The 21323-nt window shown below is 31.7% G+C and overlaps 1 protein-coding gene and 1 pseudogene across 1 annotated transcript; both read left to right on the forward strand.

The window, feature by feature from the left end:
• Nucleotides 1–4641: 4641 nt before the first annotated feature.
• LOC108469317 (probable aspartic proteinase GIP2) lies at nt 4642–6431 on the forward strand (annotated as a pseudogene).
• Nucleotides 6432–19565: 13134 nt separating this feature from the next.
• Nucleotides 19566–20673, forward strand: LOC108469106 (uncharacterized). The gene is made up of 4 exons (XM_017769992.2): nt 19566–19867; nt 19967–20087; nt 20185–20294; nt 20389–20673. Exons 1-4 carry the CDS (start codon nt 19610–19612, stop codon nt 20422–20424), a joined length of 525 nt encoding a protein of 174 aa, XP_017625481.2. The 5' UTR covers nt 19566–19609; the 3' UTR covers nt 20425–20673.
• The last annotated feature ends 650 nt before the right edge of the window (nt 20674–21323 follow it).

A 21323-nucleotide genomic window follows, 5' to 3' on the forward strand; every position in this document is an offset into this window, starting at 1 on the left:
ATTGATTATTGATAAATGGTAATTGTATACTTACTTATATGCAACTTACTAAGCTATTATGCTTACTCCCTTCACTTTTCATTTCCTTACAGTGCTGCCTAACTAACTCAAGGATCATCGGAAGTCAGAGATATCGATCACACTATCAACCGACGCATTTGGTATAGTTGGATTTATATTTTTGAATATGGCATGTTAGGACTTAGACTTTATTATTGTGTCATTGAGGTTTGGCCATATGTATTGGATTGGGTTGGAAACGCTTCAATTTGTATTAAGCCTTGAATAATGATTAACATTATTTTGAATTTATAAAAGATGCATTATCATGGTTGAATGAATGTCTATTATGGCTGATTTGGTTATAGGAATTATGCTTGTTTTGCTATTGGTTGGTATTTGTATAGAACTACATATGTAAGGGTGGCAATGGGGCTTGGTAAATAGCCTATTATTTTCCAATAAGGTAGTCACACGGGTGTGTCTAGGCCGTGTGTGACACACGGTCTACCCCATAGACGTGTGGTTCGGGCATGTGTCCCCTGCACGTAAAAATTTCAAGTCAGTATGCATGATAGTAAACACACGGGTAGAGACATAGCCGTGTGTCTCAGCCGTATGATCGGCACGGCCTAGCACACATACGTGTGCTTTGGCCATGTGACCCTTATGAAATGCTGACGTCAGAAATAGAATGTCCAGGTTTTTGCACACGGGCTAGGACACGGGCATGTCATGGCCGTTTTAAGGACATGGGTCAGGGACAGTGCCATGTGAAAACCCTTGTAGGTGTACATTTAGGATTAATTCCACATATGTGAAGGATACGGGCGTGTCCCTGTTTTGCTTAGGCCGTGTGAGACATATGGGCCATTAGCACGGCCATGTTGGAATGGTCACACGGGCGTGTTGCCCTTTCCACATGAGCATGTGCCCCTGTGTCAAGTGACATTTTCCTATAGTTGTCAAAAAGACCTGGATTGGTCCCGAATGATTTTCGATGTGTGTTTTGGGCCTCGTAAGCCCATATTAAGAATATATTGATAAGTTTAAGAAAGTTTTAAATTTTCCAAGAAATGAAGACTCGGAATTGGTTGTAAATATGAGTTTAAGTTAGGTAACGCCTTATATTCCGCCCTAGCGTAGGATACGGGTATGGGGTGTTACAGCCTAACACACAGTTTGTCATACAACCTACCACATGACTTAGCACACATCCTTGTGGTGTCGAACACATAAACAAAGAAGGACCGAAGTTTACAAAAGCTCAAATTTTTTAATCGAACACATTAATAGAACAGGACCGTTGTCCTTGAGACCTCTTCCTGAAGACATTAATTGAACACATAAACAAAGAATTCAATAATTTGAGCAATAACTAATTTCTTGGTCAAAATATCAACAACCAACAATTTTAGAAATTGAACAGCCGAACTCACGAAGTTAACAGAAACAAACTTACCTGACAACAGTAACAGATAAAGAGCACGGATCTAAGCGAACGATAAAAGAAAAGAAAGGAACAACCAGTAAACGACAAAACGAAAGGAAAATAAAAGAAAAGATAAAAAGAAAGAAATAGAAAAGAAGAAGATGTTAAATTAAATGCTTAAACCACCAGTCAGAAATTCGACAATTAGCAAAAATATTTCTTAACGCATGTATCTAGCAACCAATTTCTATTCAAACTCCCTTTACTTATAGGAGTACATATTGGATTTGTCGATTATGTTATGGTCGGAGCCCCACTCATTCTGACCTGGTTGAATTGGAAGAAGCTGTAGGTATTATTGCGAGAAAATCCATTGGAGAACCGGGAACGCAACTAACATCAAGAACTTTTCATACCGGCAGAGTATTTACAGGGGGTACTGCAGAACATGTACAAGCCCCTTTTAATGGAAAAATCAAATTCAATAAGGATTTGGTTCATCCTACACGCACAAGTCACGGGCATCCTGCTTTTTTATGTTATCTGGACTTGTATGTAATTATTGAGAGTGAAGATATTATACATAAGGTGACTATTCCACCAAAAAGTTTTCTTTTAGTTCAAAATGATAACGCATATATCTAGACTCAAACACAAGACCAGATAAGATATAGAAGCTTAACCATCAAACCAGTAGGAACACAGGTTTATATAGAATTAGACTTAAATATGTAATTCAAGGATAAAGGTTATCTTAAAATAAAATAGAAAAACTTCTAAGACACGACTTAAACTCTTAACCTCAAACACATAAGCAAAGTACAGAACCACAGATATAGAAATTTAATTATGACAAAATCCAACAGTCCAACTTTAAATTTTTGGGGGCGTTACATGCTTATATACTTACTATATAAATAGTTTGAATCTAATATGTTAAAGAAAAATCTTGTCACTAAAATTTAACAAGGTTATATCTTCTTCTTTTTATAAATTTATAAAATTCAAGCTATATGTGCAAAAGGTACAAAGGTATTTAAAGTTTAATCTACATGTTTGAAGCACATTTCATGTCAAATCTGAGCTAACATTCAATACAACTCAACAATTAAACTAACGGAAAGATCTAATTGATACAATGTTAACTAGATTTTATCACACTCACGATGTGGGTAAACGAAAATATTTTATATTATAAAAATATACCAACAAATAATTATTAATGGAGTAACAAGGGATATGAATTTATTAATCTTGTGTTGAATTCACAAATAATGTTTTTTAGTTGTTTTATTTAAAGATTATATAAAATATGACAAGATGAAAATATTCTTATAATAATATTAATTACCTTTTCATAATTAAATTGTTATTCTAAATCAACTCGACACTAACTCAATCAACAAGTATAGATATTTTAAATACACAATTAAATTTTTTAACTAATTTATAGAATTTGTACAGTTTTTGGGAGCTCTAATGGAAGTAGCTCTTACTTTTATATGTTTAAACTTTTAAATTTTATAATATTTTTAAAAGATTACATTAATCATCTAAACATATTCCATTATTGTTGACACGGATGTCAATATGATGCAAGTTTTAGTTGGCGTCACTTTTTTTTATCCCACAGCCCACAGACAATTCGCAAAGATGTTTGTAAAATTTCAATAATAATAGAAGGAAAATGATAAATATAAAGCACCTTTAATATATGTATGGAAAATTATTTTATTAGAGCATAATAAAAATAAAAATTAATTGTATAAATAAATATCATATTTATATATTTAATTCATTTGTGGAGTCTAAAAAATTCTAATAATGGTGTATGAAATAATAATTCTATATATTCAAAATTGAAATATATTGAAACAAAATTATGGATTAATTGTTATTTTATTTCATTATATAATAGAAAAAGAAAAACAGAAAAATTATGGACTTGATTTAGATGATAAATCAAAAGTGAAACATTATTTGTTTTCCTTTTAAATTACAGAAATATTTTTCCAAAAAAATATTAAGTCTGTTTGTCATTATCTTAATCAATTATTACATATCCATAATAATAAACAATGCCGTTTTCAAATTAGAAATATATTCCCCCACAAATTCGAGACAATTCCCCATTAAAGGCAACAGATTTCCATCGCTATTGCATCATCATACGTGTCGTTACATTACAAATGAATATGAGAAAAATAATTTATTTGTTAAAAAGAATTCAAGTTTGAAAAACAAAAGTAGAGATTGTTCCTTCCACGAAATAAATTAAGAAACAAAAAAATATTAAGTTAATATATGATAAAATTATATTTTGATCTTTTAAAATTTTATAATTTAATTTTAATATTTTAATTTTAAGGGTGTGATTGAATAAGTGGAAAAATGAAGGGATAGGAAAAGGGAGTAAAAAGTAAAAATAAAATAAATTTTGAATGTGTTTAGTTGAGAAGAAAAGTGAGAGAAAAAAAACAAAAAGGATAACCATTTTTCATCCTGATGCATAAAAATCAATCTTTCTAAATTGAAAAAATAAAAAAAAAAGAGACAAATGTGTATATTAGTTAAGAACTATGCATTTTTCAAATGTTTTATTTTCTTTCCTTCCACAAAGAAAATTTTCTTTTCATTTTTCCATTTCTCTTGCCAAGCGCTTCTATGAAAAGAATATATATATATTTTCAATCCTTCTAGTTTTCTACCCTTCAATTTTTCATTTTTCTAATTTTCTTTCACCCTACCATGCAAAGCTTAAAAGAATTTTGGAATTCGCCCCTACTCCTAATGAGAGGACTCGGGGTCAAACATTAGAAATAACATTGTTTAGAGACATAACCACAAATCTTGAAAGAATTACTCTTTATGAACCGTAAAATGAACATTAACGATACCTTGATTATACAAAAAATAAAAAGGATAATTGTTTAGTATATAAACGAAAAATTTAATCCATAAATAAGATTAAATTTTATTATATATTTTATCTATTTTTTTATTTTTAATTTAAATAAAATACCCATACTAAAATTTCGAAATTAAAAGAATGAAGTACTAGTGAATAATTACCTAATAAATAAAACATGTCATGATAACATTTTTGTAATTCAAATATAATAAAAAATATTTATTAATAGACAAGTGAAAATGTTATAATTTCCATATATCAAATACCAATTCTCATCCTCACATTAATGCACAGATTTGATTAGAGATAATGGATTAGTATAGTGTGGTCAAAGTCAAAAGTCCTCTTCCATGCAAACACATCCAGAGCAGCTGGCTGCCTAGCTGCCTTTGCTTCTAGTAGCCTGTTTTGACCTTTAGCGCATGCTCTCGGCCCCTCGCGTCGGCGGCTTGTCGCAAGCGTTGATCAACGCGAGTATAAATCAGCTTTCACTTCTGCTTTTGCCTCTCACCACCTATTTCCCTTTCATCTTTCAGCATGGCTTCTCTTCAATATCTTCTCTTCACTTCATTCTTACTTTTTTTTGTTGCTCCTGGTTTAGCCCAACAGTCGTTCCGCCCAAGGCCCTGGTGGTTCCAGTCTCTAAAGACACCTCCACACTTCAATACCTCACCATTTTTAACCAAAGGACACCATTTGTTCCTGTACGCGTTGTGGTTGATCTCGGTGGACGATACTTGTGGGTTGATTGTGAACGGGATTATGTTTCATCGACTTAGCCAGGTGCGGTTCAGCCCAATGCTCGCTGGCTGGAGCCAATGAGTGCGGAGATTGTTTCGATGGACCAAGGCCAAGGTGCAACAACAATACATGTGTTGTCGAACCCGGCAACACCTTCACTAACACCGCCGGTCCTGGTGAGGTTGCACAAGATGTTGTCTCTCTGCAATCAACTAATGGGAGGAATCCTGGCAGAGTGGTAACCGTGCCTAGATTCCTTTTCGCTTGTGCACCAACTTCCCTGCTTCAAGGCCTTGCTAACGGTGTTGTGGGAATGGCTGGTTTCGGTAGACATAGAATTGGGCTTCCTTCGCAATTCTCTGCTGCTTTTAGTTTCCGAAGGAAATTCTCCATTTGTCTCTCATCTGCCAATGGTGTTATTTTCTTCGGTGATGGTCCCTATGTGTTCCTCCCTGGAGTTGATGCATTAGAATCGCTTACTTTCACACCACTCTTCATTAACCCTATAAGCACAGCCCCTTCTTTCCCTCTCGGTGAACCTTCCGCTGAGTATTTCATCGGCGTTAAGTCCATCAAAGTGAACGAAAAACCCGTCTCACTAAATACAACGTTACTGTCTATTAACAGCGAAGGTGTTGGGGGCACAAAGATCAGCATCGTGAATCCCTACACTACCCTAGAGGCTTCCATCTTCAAAGCTGTGACTGAGGCCTTCATTAATAAAGCTGCTGCTAGGAACATCACCAGGGTGGCTGGTGTGGCCCCATTTGAGGTATGTTTCAGCTCAAGAAACATTGTAGGGACACGTTTAGGAGCAGCGGTGCCATCAATAGACCTCGTGTTGCAGAACGAGAATACTTTTTGGAGGATTTTTGGAGCAAACTCGATGGTCAAGGTTAGCAGGGAAGTGACGTGTCTTGGGTTCGTGAATGGTGGCTCGAACCCACAAACTTCCATTGTTATTGGAGGGTACCAATTGGAGGACACTTTTCTTCAGTTTGATTTGGCAACTTCAAGGCTGGGGTTCAGCTCTACCCTTTTGGGTAGGCAAACTACTTGCGCCAATTTCAACTTCACATCTAACGCTTAGATGGCATACGGCAGAAATAAATTTTACAAATTATAATGTTGTGAGAAATTAATGGCCATAAGAGATAATAATCTGCATCCTACCTCTATTTACTTTCTATTCAAATTCCAAACAAAAGTTGAAGTTTATAGCTTTCAATTATTTTGAATGATTTTTATATTCAATATGTTTAGATGTTTTCGTTTGAGTACCATGATCTGATGAAATTGGCTCGACTCTTATTTCAGTTAAATTTGAGAAATAATTTTTTAGTTAAACTTTATTTATTTGTTTTAATCAAACACTGATTAGTTTAGATTATTTTTGTAACACCCCAAACTCGGCCTAAACGTTATACCCGAATCTGGCGTGTCACATTGAAGTATTTTTTGGAAACCTTGTTTTCATTTAAAACCCTTCTTTAAAATAAAAACCTTGAGTAAAATCCTAACTTGTATTTGTTGCTTTCAAAGCGAGGTGTATTTTAAAAAAACTATTCCTTCTTGTATGATAATAATTACTTTGTAAAATCTTTTTTCAGTTGCGGAAGCTTTATTAAAACAGGTGATCTATGAAAACTTGTCATTTAAAAAAATGAGTTGCGGAAACGTAGTATTTAAAAAAATAGTTATGGTTTAGGAAAAACCATGTTCTACTTCTAACAAATATAAGGCATAAAAATAATAATAATCCTAATTTGAAATAATAACCAGAGGAAAGGCCTTGTTACACCCCAAATCACAAAAAAAAAAAATCAAAATATTAAAAATTACATAAAAGACTAAGTCTAAACTTTTTGCTAGTTGGACACCTCCGAGTCCCTCCATCCGTCGAACCGCCTACTGAGGATCACCTGAAAAATTTAAAAGGAGGTAGGTGAGTTTCGAAAACTCAGTGTGTACAACCCTCAATGAGTATAAAGCAATCATTAGTCATTTTGGGCCTGAGCCCAATTCAATAACGATGGCCTTTGGGCCTTAGCCCATATTAGCCTCAGTTGGGCCGAAGCCCACATCGCAATAATATCACAATAATATCATACATGCAATGTTGTGCAACCCACCCCAATAATCCAACCACTACACACCAACTCTGTCCCCCGGTACACATCATGTGGGGATATAAATATCAACCCACCCATCCGATACACATCAATGGTAGCCCGATTGCGGTACTACCTTCATTACAGCAAGCTGCTAATCAAATATTGGGCTTAATAGCCATCGGTGGATCTACGGTCGTCAAGCAACCATGCGGTCCTCGTATACTTCTTCCGTTCCATAATTCTCAACCCATATACAACTTAAATAGAATATCATATGAATGCAGCAGGTTTACATAGAACATCTATAAATCTTACATTCAACACATAGGGGTATTTTAGTTATTTTTCGCCCTTAGGGGCATTTCGGTAATTTCTCTTTACTATGGGTTTATTACCTAAATCGGCTCGTTAACAAGTCTCCGTTGGCTAAAGTGAACAGATACTATGAGCCAGGTAGGATTCCAGCAAAGAGGAGGTGAGTCATTAAGACCGCTTAAGTACCAAGCTCTCCCTAGATCCAATCCTAGACATGCATATAGCCATTGCCACACTTTAACCTTACGACTTGTCCATTGTCACGATTAAATAATTAATTAAGTTTTATGTATGTTTAAGCAGTTATCAGATACTAGGTCCAAAACCCCTTACAAAGCCTAAACAAGTCTACATACATGCATATGGCCCACTAGGCCCAATCTCATTATATGACCCATTAGGCCCAAATCACATTCATATGGCCCATATGGCCCGAATCAATTCCAAGCCATGTAACCAACATGACTAGTTCATCACTTATTATAAAATCAACAAATTCGTTTATTTTGGGCCCACGGCCTATCGGGCCCATTTAGCCCATTCTGGCCCAGATGGCCTAAGTACGGCCCAGATCCATGAGATCGCTTACGGGGCCTCTGTCAACGTATCAGTTTCCCCCTTATGAGTGTTCGCGCACTCGCAAGACTATCGTAGCCAGACTTTCAACTTTTCGGCATTTCGGGATTTGCCGATCTAACGTGTGTGCAGTGTATGTACACACCTTCGGCTTTATATCAAGCTATCATAGGGTAGAAGTACACACCTTATCACTTGGAGTACTAAGTATTCATAATCGCCCGAACCTATATTCAACATTGTACTCCATTAGTCACATCCCATTAATTCAAAATAAATCTACTACTTACCGAAGAACAACCTATACTTGCCTTGACTAGATTGATCGACTGCGATCTGCCTACGCAACTCGAAATCTGACATAGTCCCCGTTCCGCAACCAGGCGAAAAGTCCTTAACGGCTGACACCTTATGTCACTTAAACTTAGGAGCCCCAATCCCAACCTTTCTGCTAGAACCCCCATTTTCCATCAACTACTACTTAGCCAGCGATCACACTCTAGAATGAGAGGGAGAAAGAGAAATAAATGGAGAAGCCATAGGTTAACGAAAGTAATGGTATTGGAAAGGATAAAGAAAAATCTGCTTTTAAGAGTGTAGAAACAAAAGCTCTGCTAGAACCTCCATTTTCCATCAACTACTACTTAGCCAGCGATCACACTCTTGAATGAGAGGGAGAAAGAGAAATAAACGGAGAAACCATAGGTTAACGAAAGTAATGGTGTTGGAAAGGATAAAGAAAAATCGGCTTTTAAGAGTGGAGAAATGAAAGAACTTAGAAATATTTAACAAAAGCCAAAGAAGATCTAATTCACTTACCGATCGCGAGATCGCTTGCCAACAAGAAATCAACCCCCAAAGTGTATGAATTGGCTCTTAAATGAAAAAGAAGCAACCGGTTAAGTTAAAGAGGGAAGAGGTTGATTTGATTAAAATAGGGAAGAAAAGATCAAGAGTTTGGCTTAAAGAAAAGAGGAGATGAAGGGTTTGAGATCACTCAGGTATTTGCAAAAAAAAAAAAACAAAAGAGTCAAGAGGTTGAAAGAAATTCCCTCCAAGAATATACGACTGAAGCACACAAAAACAAAAAATGCCCTTACTTGCCCATACGACACATGTATATATATATATGACAATCCTTCCTTGCGTTGCACAGCAAAATTAAATTCCCTTTTGCACATGAAACCACTCGAACTCCAGCCTTCTAACTTCCCAACACACTGCCAGCCACTGCACCGCCACCTATCTTGTGTTACCATTCGATCACAATTAACTATAAGGCTTATACACCTAAGTCTCAGTTTCCTTAAAGAATAAAAATTTAAAACTTTGCCAGGCCTGGGATTCGAACCTGTAACCTCTCAAATCCATAGCATACTTCTCGCCACTACCCCCCAGGCACTTTTGTGCCATATTTCCACCAAACATATTTATAAGGCCTAAACGCTAGCTTCCCTACTAATCATATGCGCAATAAAAATTTTAACCAAGGCCAGGACTTGAACCTTGGACTTTCTACTTGCTACCAACGCCTTTTGCCACTAGGCCAAGTGTTTCGTTGTGTCAAATTTTACTAGGCCTTATTAATAAGCCTTCTACCTAATGCTCAGGGTCTTTTAGAAAAAAAGAATGCAAAATTTTGCTAAAGCCCTAGATCAAACCCAGGACTTTTTCCACACTACCAACCCTTCTTAAATCACTTAACAATTAAACTAAACATGCAATTATAAAATATTTGAACACATTTAAGTTATTTAAGCCGCCTTCTAACCAATCCCAAACTCAAGGCCCCTTACTTCTAGGCCCAAAATTTAGGATATTACAATTTTATTATTTGACCTATGAATTTAGCCTATAAATAGGCTCTTTTACAACCTTAGAAAATACACCCATTAGAGATTAGAATTCATAACACATTTAGAGAATTTTGTGTTTACGTTTTGAGGGTCTTTGTTTTCGAGTTTTTGGGGTTTAGTTTTTATCTCCATCTTTTGTACTCTTTGTTCTTTTGCCATTATAGTAAAATTATCTTTACCCGTGGTTTTTTATCCTCTTTAGAGGGATTTTTCCACGTTAAATTTTTGTGTTCAATTTCTTAATTTATTGCGCTATTTCTTTTTCTACTTATTGCTTAATCGAGTCGATCCCAACAGACTCAATTTTTTTATACTAGCACCAAATTTAATATACCATCAGTTATTATATATGTATATATTTATACTTATTTGATATCTAAACTTAAAAATTATAAATTAATTTAATATTCTTTTCGATATCAAATTAACATTGTTAAAATATGATATGACATTTTGACCAATAGTATGTTAAAGCATGTCATCATATTTTGCTCCATTGTGCCTATCAACATATTCTAACAATGTTAGTCAAGTACTTAAAAAGTATCAAGTTAATTTACTATTTTCAAATTTAGATATCAATTAAGTCAAAAAATATTTTAAATATCAAGTAGATATAAATTATCAAATTCAGATATTTCATCATATATTAAACCTATCCACAAAAATATCCGGTTGGCTGTAGAGCCTATGGTAATCTATGTGGAAGGAATATTTGGTTTATGTATTTTATAAGAAGTCTAAAATTTCTGCTATGGTCAGTTTGCACCGAATAATAAGTTGAAGCGATTAATAAAAATAATATACAGTTCGATAAGATTATGCTTTCGTCCTAAATATTAGCTTTCATTTATACTAAAGTATGTAGATATTTCTACATGATTAATCAAGCTCGTTTTAAGTTTATATTTATTTTACAAACATTTATATTTTTAATTATTTTTATTAAATTTTAAATATAAATAACTTAATATACTATTAATATTTACATTATAAATTTATATACTATTATAAATTTAAATTTTATTTGATACAAGTTCTATAATATATAAAATAAAATAAAATTAGATCGGATTTGGATTTAGATCTTGAATATTGAAATTTAAATTTGACTTATATTTTAAACGGAATTAATTTTTTGTTCAAGCCTATCATTTAGGCTTAGTATTTTTATTCAAAACCCCTAAAATTTTAAGTTTCAACAAGAGTAATTTGACTTTTAAAAAGGTTTAAATGATAACTAGTTTAAAAGTCCAAACCCATTATTAACCTTTTTTTAACATATGATTTTCGTGATATTCAATGTCATTTAAATGTATAAATAAGTCTTTTGTACACATATGAAACACATGCAGTTTAGAAGTAGTTACAAGTTAGGTTTTCTGTTAATTAGGTATTGAAAATTGCATTGTGCAGTTTCAGTTAGAGAATTAGCTAGGTTCTGTTGGTGTTAACTATCTCTAATTGATTCTACCAGTCTCTTTGTATTAATATGAGTTGGTCTTATTTGAGATATTATAGCTAAAATCAAGAAAATAAGTAGCCTATTTTTCTCTATTTTCCTCTGTTATTTTTCTACCTCTTAAAGGCCATTCATGATGTGTTTCTTTTCTTAGGTTTATTATTGTCTTCTTAGACATTATTATGAAGCTTTATAGTGCTTGATCAAAACTTAAACATGGCATCAGAGCCTGTGCTTAACAACATCAACTCTAATCCTTTGGTTCAATTGCTTCGCTTTATGATTTGAAAAATGTTCATGAAGGCTGCAAGTTTTTTGGTTAGTTTTTCTTTGATTCAAACCTAGAGCTTGCAACCATGGTTTGATCAAAAGAATAACTTCCCTCAACATGAAATGTGTTTATAAGAGGAAGAATTATTGTAATGCTGATCCAGATAATGGATATTTGAGGGGGTCTATCACATCCTCTCATCCATAGCAGATAGTAATTTTAACCTCTAAATTCGAATATTATCCGAATCCGTAAAATTCCAGTTGAATATCTGCGAATAATCGAATCTGCAATCTGTATTGCCATCATTATGCTTGGTGATGTGTCATGAAACTAACTAAAAATATGACAAAGGTAAGTGCACTTATCGATAAATAGTATAGCTATGGTGAGTAGAGATATTATATCCACGAGGACTAAAAGTACTAGTAATTACCGTTTTCTTATTATTTAGTCGATAAATTGGAATGATTGTCTTAAACTAAGATTAACTAAATTAATTTAACTAAGAACTCAATAAAAAAATCAGGAAAATAACTAAAAGATAACCTATGAGAGAGACAATACCTAGGAAAGAATCCTTCTAGACTTCATCTATTCTTATGAATCTGAATTAAATGATTTATTCACTAGGTATCTTGATCCGTAGAAATCCCTAAAGTATGCTAATATCTCTTTCGAGAGTAAGAGCAACTGACTCTAGATTGATTAATTGAAATTTCTTTCTAATTAAAACCCCTATTATCGCATTAACTCGATTTATGGATTCCCCTATTAGATTTGACTCTAATTCGGTAGATTTATGTTGTTCTATTTCTAGGATTGCATGCAACTCCACTCAATTATGCTAGATCTACTCTTAAACATGGACTTTTCCTCTTCTGATTTAAGCACACTAAACTTGAATTAATATCCTGAAAATATTAAAACAAGAGATAAACACACATAATTGAGAACAAAAATCAAGTATTTTTCGCGTAAAACAGAAATCAAATAATAGAATTCATCACAAGTTTCATCTTCCTTAGGTATCTAGGGAATTAGTTCATAATTGTGAAAAGAAACATCTCAAAGTCAGAATAACCATAAGAAATAAAGAAACTCATAAAAACTTCAAAAGAAATTAAAAGGAGGTCTTCGATCTTGATAGAAATCTACTTCAGAGTTGACTCCAATGGTGTTCTTCGAGTTGTTTTCTTCAATATTCTTTGAATATATCTCTTCTTCTCTTCTTCTATTTGGTATTTATAGACTTGAGAATGCCTAGAAAGCCTAAAATTTACGTTTTTCTACGTGTTTGGGAAGCAAGTTATGAAATCGACACGATCTAGTACATGGCCGTGTGTCCAGCCCGTGTAGGAAGGTCCAACCTATGTGGCTCCTGCAATCTACTCTTTTTGTCCGATTTTCGCTCGTTTTTCGCTCTTTTTGCTCCCAAATGCTCGTCTAAGTATAGAAACATGAATTGAAAGCATTAGGAGCATAAAATCCACCAATTTGAATAAATAATCATCCAAAAATACATTAAGAACGAGATTAGAATATGTTACTTTTATCACTTACCACTTAGTAGATTTGAAAATTGAAAGGAAAAAAATAGAACATTTGAAAAACCTATAATTTGAACTAATATACACTTGTTTCCAATTTTCTCTCCTCCCATCATCCCAATTTGGAAAGATTGTTTTTTTATACATTATAATGGAAAATAATCAACCATCCTATTTTTTTCCTCTCACTTTTCTCACCCAAGCACACTCCAAATTTATTTTCTTTTCACTTTTTCGCTCCCTCTTTTCATCTATCATCTTTTTCACCCAAATAGACTCCATAAATAACAAAAAAAAACCTTTTAAAAATGAAAATTTTAAATTAACATAATGATAAATTTATGCTTTAACCTTCAAAAATTTATAATTTAATTTTGATATTTTAAAAATAAAAGTTTTATAATTATAAAATTGAAATTAATATAATAATAAAACTATATTTTAATCTATTCAAAATTTATAATTTAATTCTTGTCTAAAAAGAATTTGAATGTCGCTTATTACATTTCGTTTTACTAATCTATGCCATATTGTGTTCGTATGCTTACCAATAAATTTTAGATATAATTGTAAGTCATATTACACATTAAAAGAAAATATAAACTCCAACCTTAAAAAAAATTATTGAAAAGATCAATTATAAACCTCTAAAATGTACATGTAACATAAAAATTTATGTTGGTATACCTAACCATGCATTGTTTTTGTTTCGTCATGATAAAAGATAAGTAAAGAAGAAAAACAAAAATAATTGTTTTTAATAGTAATATCTACGTGGATCCATAAACCTTAGCTTTCATGGGTCAATTGAAAATTAGTACTACTAAATATGTCTTCAAAACGTATGACTTAGTAATCCACCCTTCCATCTCTATGATATTGGACTTTCCTCTTATATTTTATTTTCTACCCATTATTTTCATTGAAATTTAAAATTACAAAATCTTAGAAATTTATTATAGAGTTCTATTTACATCACTGTAAAATTAAAGTAATTTTATTTTTTTATATTTTTATAATTAATATTTTAATGATGCAACCGTAAATTTATTGATATAACTGTACTTATTTTACATGTAAATTTTTTTAACTAATCCGATATCTCTATTATATTAATATAAAATATTATATATATTAATATTTATTAAATGATTCAATTTTTTACAAAAATAAAGAGTTAGAAATTTTAAATTTTCGCCAAATTTAATATACATGATTTATATGAATGAAATACGAAATATAATTAGGTCATTAAAATATTAATTGTATAAAAACATATGAAAGGATGTAAAACTAAAGTAATTTTACACGTGTAAATGGATCTTAACCATATCATATCTATAACATAAAAGAAAGTACGAGAGCATATATGGAAACGTTGAGTTCGGTTAGTTCTTTTCCAAAATGTTTCCATTTTTAGTTATATTTAAAGCGGGTCTCGTTTTTATAATTAAGTTTTAAATATGATTTTCTTATCATTTTTAATTAGAATTTATTTACAATTTTAATGATGATGTATAATTACATTAATGATACATTTAAATATATCAATTTTAAACTTAAAATTATATTTGCTTTATTGATAATGTATTAACACATCAAACGACATATCAATTGATAATGATAATTACATTTTCTTTATTTATAATATATGAAATTCATATATTAACATTATAATTACTTTTTTAAAATGTTCTCATTAATCAATATAGCTATTAAACATCATATGATAATCACGATGTATAAATGACTCAAAATTGCAACTAATACAATATATCATTATCGATTAGTTATTACCAAATTTATATTTCTTAAACTATCAATCAAATATAATTTTACATACATCACTGAAAATATGACTAGAAATTGTTGGCTGCTTGAGGATTCATCACTAGTATTAAACATCATATGATAATCACGATGTATCACGATCTCAAAATTGCAATTTATACAATATATCATTATTGATTAATTATTACTAATTTTATATTTCTTAATTTATCAATTAAATATAATTACAACATCTTTTTAAAATATAATCATACATATATTATAAAAAAGGAACGAAACGTAAGCAAAAATGAAAACTTTGACTTTTAAAATACTTCCTTTTAAATTATATTTAAAATGAGTCTCATCTTAAAATTAAGTTTTAAATATAAATTTTTTGTTAATAATAATAATAATAAGGTTTTCAATAATAAACAACTTTAACCAAGTAAATTCCATTTTTTTGGTTGAATCCAGGGTGTCACCACCGTAGCAGACCATTTTAATTTCTAATACTATACTTTTATGAAATTACATAATTGTTTTAAAAAATTAAAAATTTTAAAACGATTTAACATGCATATTTTAAAATAAATTGTTTAAGTTTTCAATTTTTATAAAAGTTGACATAAATATTTAAAAATAGGTAAAATATGGTAAAACATGTTATGATTTGTTAATTAAACATGTATACAAATTAAATATAATTTTATTGTACTTTAATTAAATAAAAATCATTTAAAACCTCATTCAAGTGAAAATTTGATTTTTTGGATTTTTATTCATTTAAAATTTAAAATTATTAAATATATTTTAATTTATAAGGAAATAAATTGCATTAGGATCATCCTAAAAGACATAGTTTTTAGGCACTAATAAAATAGTGCCATGTCATTAAATTTTAAAGATAGTAAAGTATTATTATACACTCATCTATATCTAATATCTTCTCCAACTTAAGTCAACTTTAATTAAATTACTTAAAATAATTAATTTTTAAATTATAAACAAACATCTTTTATTCTTTTACAAATTTTAATCATTTTATTTTTTCTCCATAAGTTAATATTTTTTTATTTTTGTGCAACGAATTTTTTTTAAAAAAATAGTAATTTTTGTGCAATTTTTTCATGTCATTGACATATAATTTTGGTAATTATTTTACCCAGAACCTCAAACCTTAAACTCGAACAATAAACCTTAAACCTTAAATCCCAAACCTCTAGGTTTAAGGTTTGGATTTGGGATTTAAGGTTTAGGATTCGGGTTTGGGTTTTGTCTTCGGGGTTTAAGGGTTCAAGGTTACGGGTTTAGAGTTCAGGGTTGATAAGTGCTAAAAGTAAAATATTTTAACCACATTCTTAACGCATTTTTGGGTGATTTATTCGATGTTAATTGTGAATTTTCTATTCCTAATCATTTAAATTCATGTTTTAATGGTTAGTAGAGCACTTGGGAGTAAAATTAGTGAAAAACAAGTGAAAACTTGAGCGTTGGAGCAATCTACAAGAGCCACACGAGCTGAACCATCCACACGGTTGTGTGATCCACACGGGCGTGTGGTAGGCCATGTTGATTTTCGAGAGTGCGCACCAAACTGCGAAAAATCACGATTTTTAGGTTTTTCGGGCATTCTCAGGCATATATATGGCAAAAATAAGAAGATAGGAGTGAGCTGCCATAGAATATTTAAGAAAACAACTCCTTTGAAGCAGATTTTCGTCAAGATTGAAGATTCCCAGTTGATTTCTTAAGAATATATCATGAGTTTCTTTATTTCTTTCGGTTATATTGTCTCTTAGATGTCTTTATTTTCAAGTATGAACTAATTTTCTGAATACCTAAATGGATTCTGTCATTTAATTTTTATTTTATGCAATAAATACTTAGTTTCTTGTTCTCAATCATGTGTGCTTAATTCTTGGTTTGATATTTCTAGATTATTAATCCATCTTTGATGTGTTTAAATCGGAGGTTGTATAAACCCTATTTAAGAGTAGATATTGCGTAATTGATTGGAATTGCATGCAATTCTAAAAATAAGATGACATAAATCTACTAGATTAGAGTCAAATCTAATAGGGAAATCCATAGCACGAGTTAATGTGATAATAATGGTTTTAATTAGAAAGAAATTTCAATTAATCAATCTAGAATCAGTTGCTTTTGTGCTCGAAAGAGATATTAGCATAATTTAGGGATTTCTATGGACCAATGTGCTAAGTAAAGAAATTGCATAAATTAGATTGATAGTGACAGATGAAATTTAGGCAGATTCTTTCTTAGGTATTGTTTCGCTTCTTGGTTGTTATTCAATTATTTTCGTGATTTGTTTTTTACTGTGTTCGTTAGTTAATTAATTTAGTTAATTTTAGTTTTTAATCAATCGTTCTAATTAGTTGATTAAATAATAGAAAGACAATAATTACTAGTACTTTTAGTCTTGGTGGGAACGATATGTTTGCTCACCGTAACTATATTATTAATTGATAGGTCACTTGCCTTAGTCAAAATTTTAGTTAGTTTCGTGACACATCAATGGGTTTAGGGTTCAGATTTAAGGTTCTAGGGTTTGGGGTTTAATGTTTAAGGGTTTAAGGATACGAGTTATGAGTTCAAGATTTATGATTTTGGTTTAAGGTTATGGGTTACGGTTTGGGTTCATGGTTTGGGGCTCTAACTATTAGATTTAGGGTTTGGGATTCTAGATTTAGTGTTTGGGGTTTTAGGTTTTGGGTTTATATTTCAAGATTTTAGATTTAAGGTTTGGGCTTAGAGTAAAAAAATTACAAAAATTATATGTCAATGACATGAAAAAAATTATAAAAATGTCATTAAATAATTTAAAAGGGACTGTGAATAATGTGATAAGAATGATTCATAAAATAATTTCTCTATCGATAAGTATATAATAATTATTTCATGTCTTTAAAATTTAATGATGAGGCAAAATTTTATTAATGCCTAAAAACTTTAGTTTTTTGAATAATCCTAATGCAAGTTATTCACAATTTATAAACATAAAATCAATTCTGCATTGCATTAGATAAAAAATTAATATATATCAATATTAAAATCTATATACTTGATCCACTCAACAACAAGTAGAATGATTAGAAAAAATGTATTAAGCCTTTGGTTAATATATTTTTTTCTAATTTGATTTTTGAATCCTACCTTTATCCAATAAAAAAGTTACATGCCTGAGCCGGCTGATATATAGTTGTAATTGATGTCTCCATCTCTTCCATTTCCCTTTCGAAATAGATTCAATTTTCGTTTAGTTAGATTTGGTATATTCTTGACAAGATTCCCAATTGCTTACACTTTCTTTCCATTTCTTTATTTATACGTGTCTTTCCATTCTACGTAATGATAATGAACCCCAGAATTAAGACATTGGCTTGAAATGGACTGACCAATTAACAATTAGAAAACGAAAAAGATTTTCCTTTTAATTATAGGAATTAATCACCGTTCTTCCCCCAACAAAAACAATGAATGGGATTGAAATGATATTAGAATTCTTTTTCAAAAAGAAAATTAAGGGGAGGAAAGTTGAAATTATCCACGGTAAAATTATTACAAAAAATATATATTAGATTAAAAAATAAATCGATTATTTTATTAAAAATGAATGAAATTTTTAATAAAGTAATTAATTTACTTTTTAATCTAACACATATATATTAACTAATCAATTTTTAAAGTAAAATAAACAAAATAAATTGTTACTCCTAATACAATAAGTTCCCTATAAAACGAACTCACAGGTACTCAGCCGAGAAAAAGAACCCAAAGAAAGCGACTTGTAAATTGGATCATAGCTTTCCAATAATGCTATAAGTCTGGCTTCACGACTGGCCAATTAATGCCTAGCTTTTCCTGCCGAATACACACTCATGGGAGGCATCGACTAGCTTGAAACGACAATATCTTGAAAGGACAGTTTTAACCTTGTCTTTTTTTCTTATAAAAATGTTGGAATGAGTCGCATTGACAAAGCCCACTTGCTTTATATATACATCCACATTCATAGCAATTTTCATTAGTTGAACTCGAGAGACACACAAGAGACCATGCTAGGTGTTTTCAGCATTGAAATTGTAACGCCACCGGAGGAACTGGTGGCTGCCGGAGACCGGAGTCCATCCCCGAGGACCACGGCCTTGGCTTTGATGAAACGTTACATCAACTCTAACCCATCTTCCGTTTCCATACAAATTGGTGATCAAGTTCACTTGGCTTATTCTCGTCACAACGAGTCTCTTCTTCAACCAAGGTAAGATACGACATCAACACCCACATACTATTTCTATGAATCATGAATATTGACTCCCTCATTATTAGAGGTCCTGGCTCCGGATTTAATCTGTATCTAATGTGATTATTGCATAAAATTCTCGGATTTCATCGTAGAGCAGGTCTTTCATTTTGGGACCAGGCCGGTCCACTGTCTGTGAGAGCATGAAATAATCAACGTCTGATTATATTTGCATGTCTGCCTCGTGTCAAAATGATCAGGACTCAAAGCTTTGGCAGTTGGCTCCCGCTTGTTTATATCGATATGTTTGTGTTTTTCCTTTGGTTTCATTTTTTTTTTACCTGGAAATGGATGATGGGTGCAGATCATTTGGTGTCAAAGATGATATATTCTGCTTGTTTGAAGGCATGCTCGATAACTTAGGTAGCCTCAGGCAACAATATGGTCTAGCCAAGTGTGCGGATGAGGTGATGCTGGTGATTGAAGCATACAAAGCGTTGCGTGACCGAGCTCCTTACCCTCCCAGCCATGTTGTCGGTCATCTCGCTGGCAATTTTGCGTTTCTAGTATTCGATAAGTCCACATCCACATTGTTCGTGGCTTCTGTAAGTTAATTTTGGTTGTCTGGTGAAACAGCTAGCGCTGTTGCTTGCATTTACTGACTCACAATCTCTCCGTTTTAACGTGGCTAATACAAAACCCAGGATCAGTCAGGCAGGGTTCCTCTTTACTGGGGGATTACAGCTGATGGATTTGTGGCATTTTCAGATGATGCAGAGATGCTTAAAAGTGCATGTGGCAAATCAATTGCTTCTTTCCCTCAGGGTATCTTCATCTTTAATTTTGCCACTAATTTTGATTTACTTACTAACATTGGAAGAGATTAGAGTTTTTTATTTAAATTGTTTCCAATGGTTTACAGGGTGCTTCTTTTCAACCACAGTAGGCGAGATACGAAGCTATGAAAATCCCAAGAACAAGATCATTGCCATTCCTGCACCAGATGAAGAGATTTGGGGTGCAACATTCAAGGTTAAGAAAATAAAAGAACTTGGCATTTGACTTGCTTTAAATACCCTGTCTACACAGTTCAACCTGAAGCTATAATGATGCAAATGACTAACAGGTGGAAGGACCAGCGGTTGTTTTAGCCAGAGAGTAAACAAAGAGAGGTGACAGTGTTTGAGCTGAGGTCTTCAACCATGAGAAATTGCTAAGTTCAGAATCGTCTAAATATCATGTAAATGGCTTGAGTAAGAACAGATCAAATCCTAAATAATTATAGTTCCTTTTATGGTAATCAGCATATAGTTATGTCTTTTTATGTATGAACAATGCAATATCCGTGGTACAAATTATCATAATTAGTGCTGTAATTTACCGAAGTTAATATATCACCACCTCCAAAAGATGCCATAGCCATTAGCACTGAATTACAGCCACATAATGAAGCTTCTCATGGCTTATTCATCCATAAACTGCACTGTTTTCTGAAAGGTTACTATATTTTCCTTCTTGTTATTAAGAACATGTGGAGATAAATTAAAAAATGAGGCATTTATTATATTTTGAGTTTTTGAAATCTATGAGTGTTGGGTAGGAGAATATTAATGTTTTATTACGTCAAATTAGGGTGTTAATTTAATTTACAATTTGATATTAAAATTTTGATTTGGTATAATTATGAATATAAAATTTTATTTTTATTTAATTATCCGTATGAAACTTTAATTTTAAATTTTTTCTAGTGGGTACTATAGTTATTTGGGTTAAAAGGTCAACTTGGTAAAAATTAAAAAAATTAATTAAATCTTTATGAAAATGTGAACTCAATTGATCCTTCAGTCAAAATAAATCAATTGTCTCGTTCCATTAGCGAAATCATTATTGATCGGTTTGACCGTTAGTGGTCATTGTGTAAATGAAAGTCATGAGAAACTAACATATGACATTCCACATGAATAAATACGCTAACATGATATCCATACCAATAAAAAATTAAAAATAAAAATTCTATATATAATTAAAAAGACAAAATCATAATGAATTTAGACATATAAA

This window comes from Gossypium arboreum, chromosome 8 (assembly GCF_025698485.1).
Source record: "Gossypium arboreum isolate Shixiya-1 chromosome 8, ASM2569848v2, whole genome shotgun sequence".
Taxonomy (NCBI): Eukaryota; Viridiplantae; Streptophyta; class Magnoliopsida; order Malvales; family Malvaceae; genus Gossypium; species Gossypium arboreum.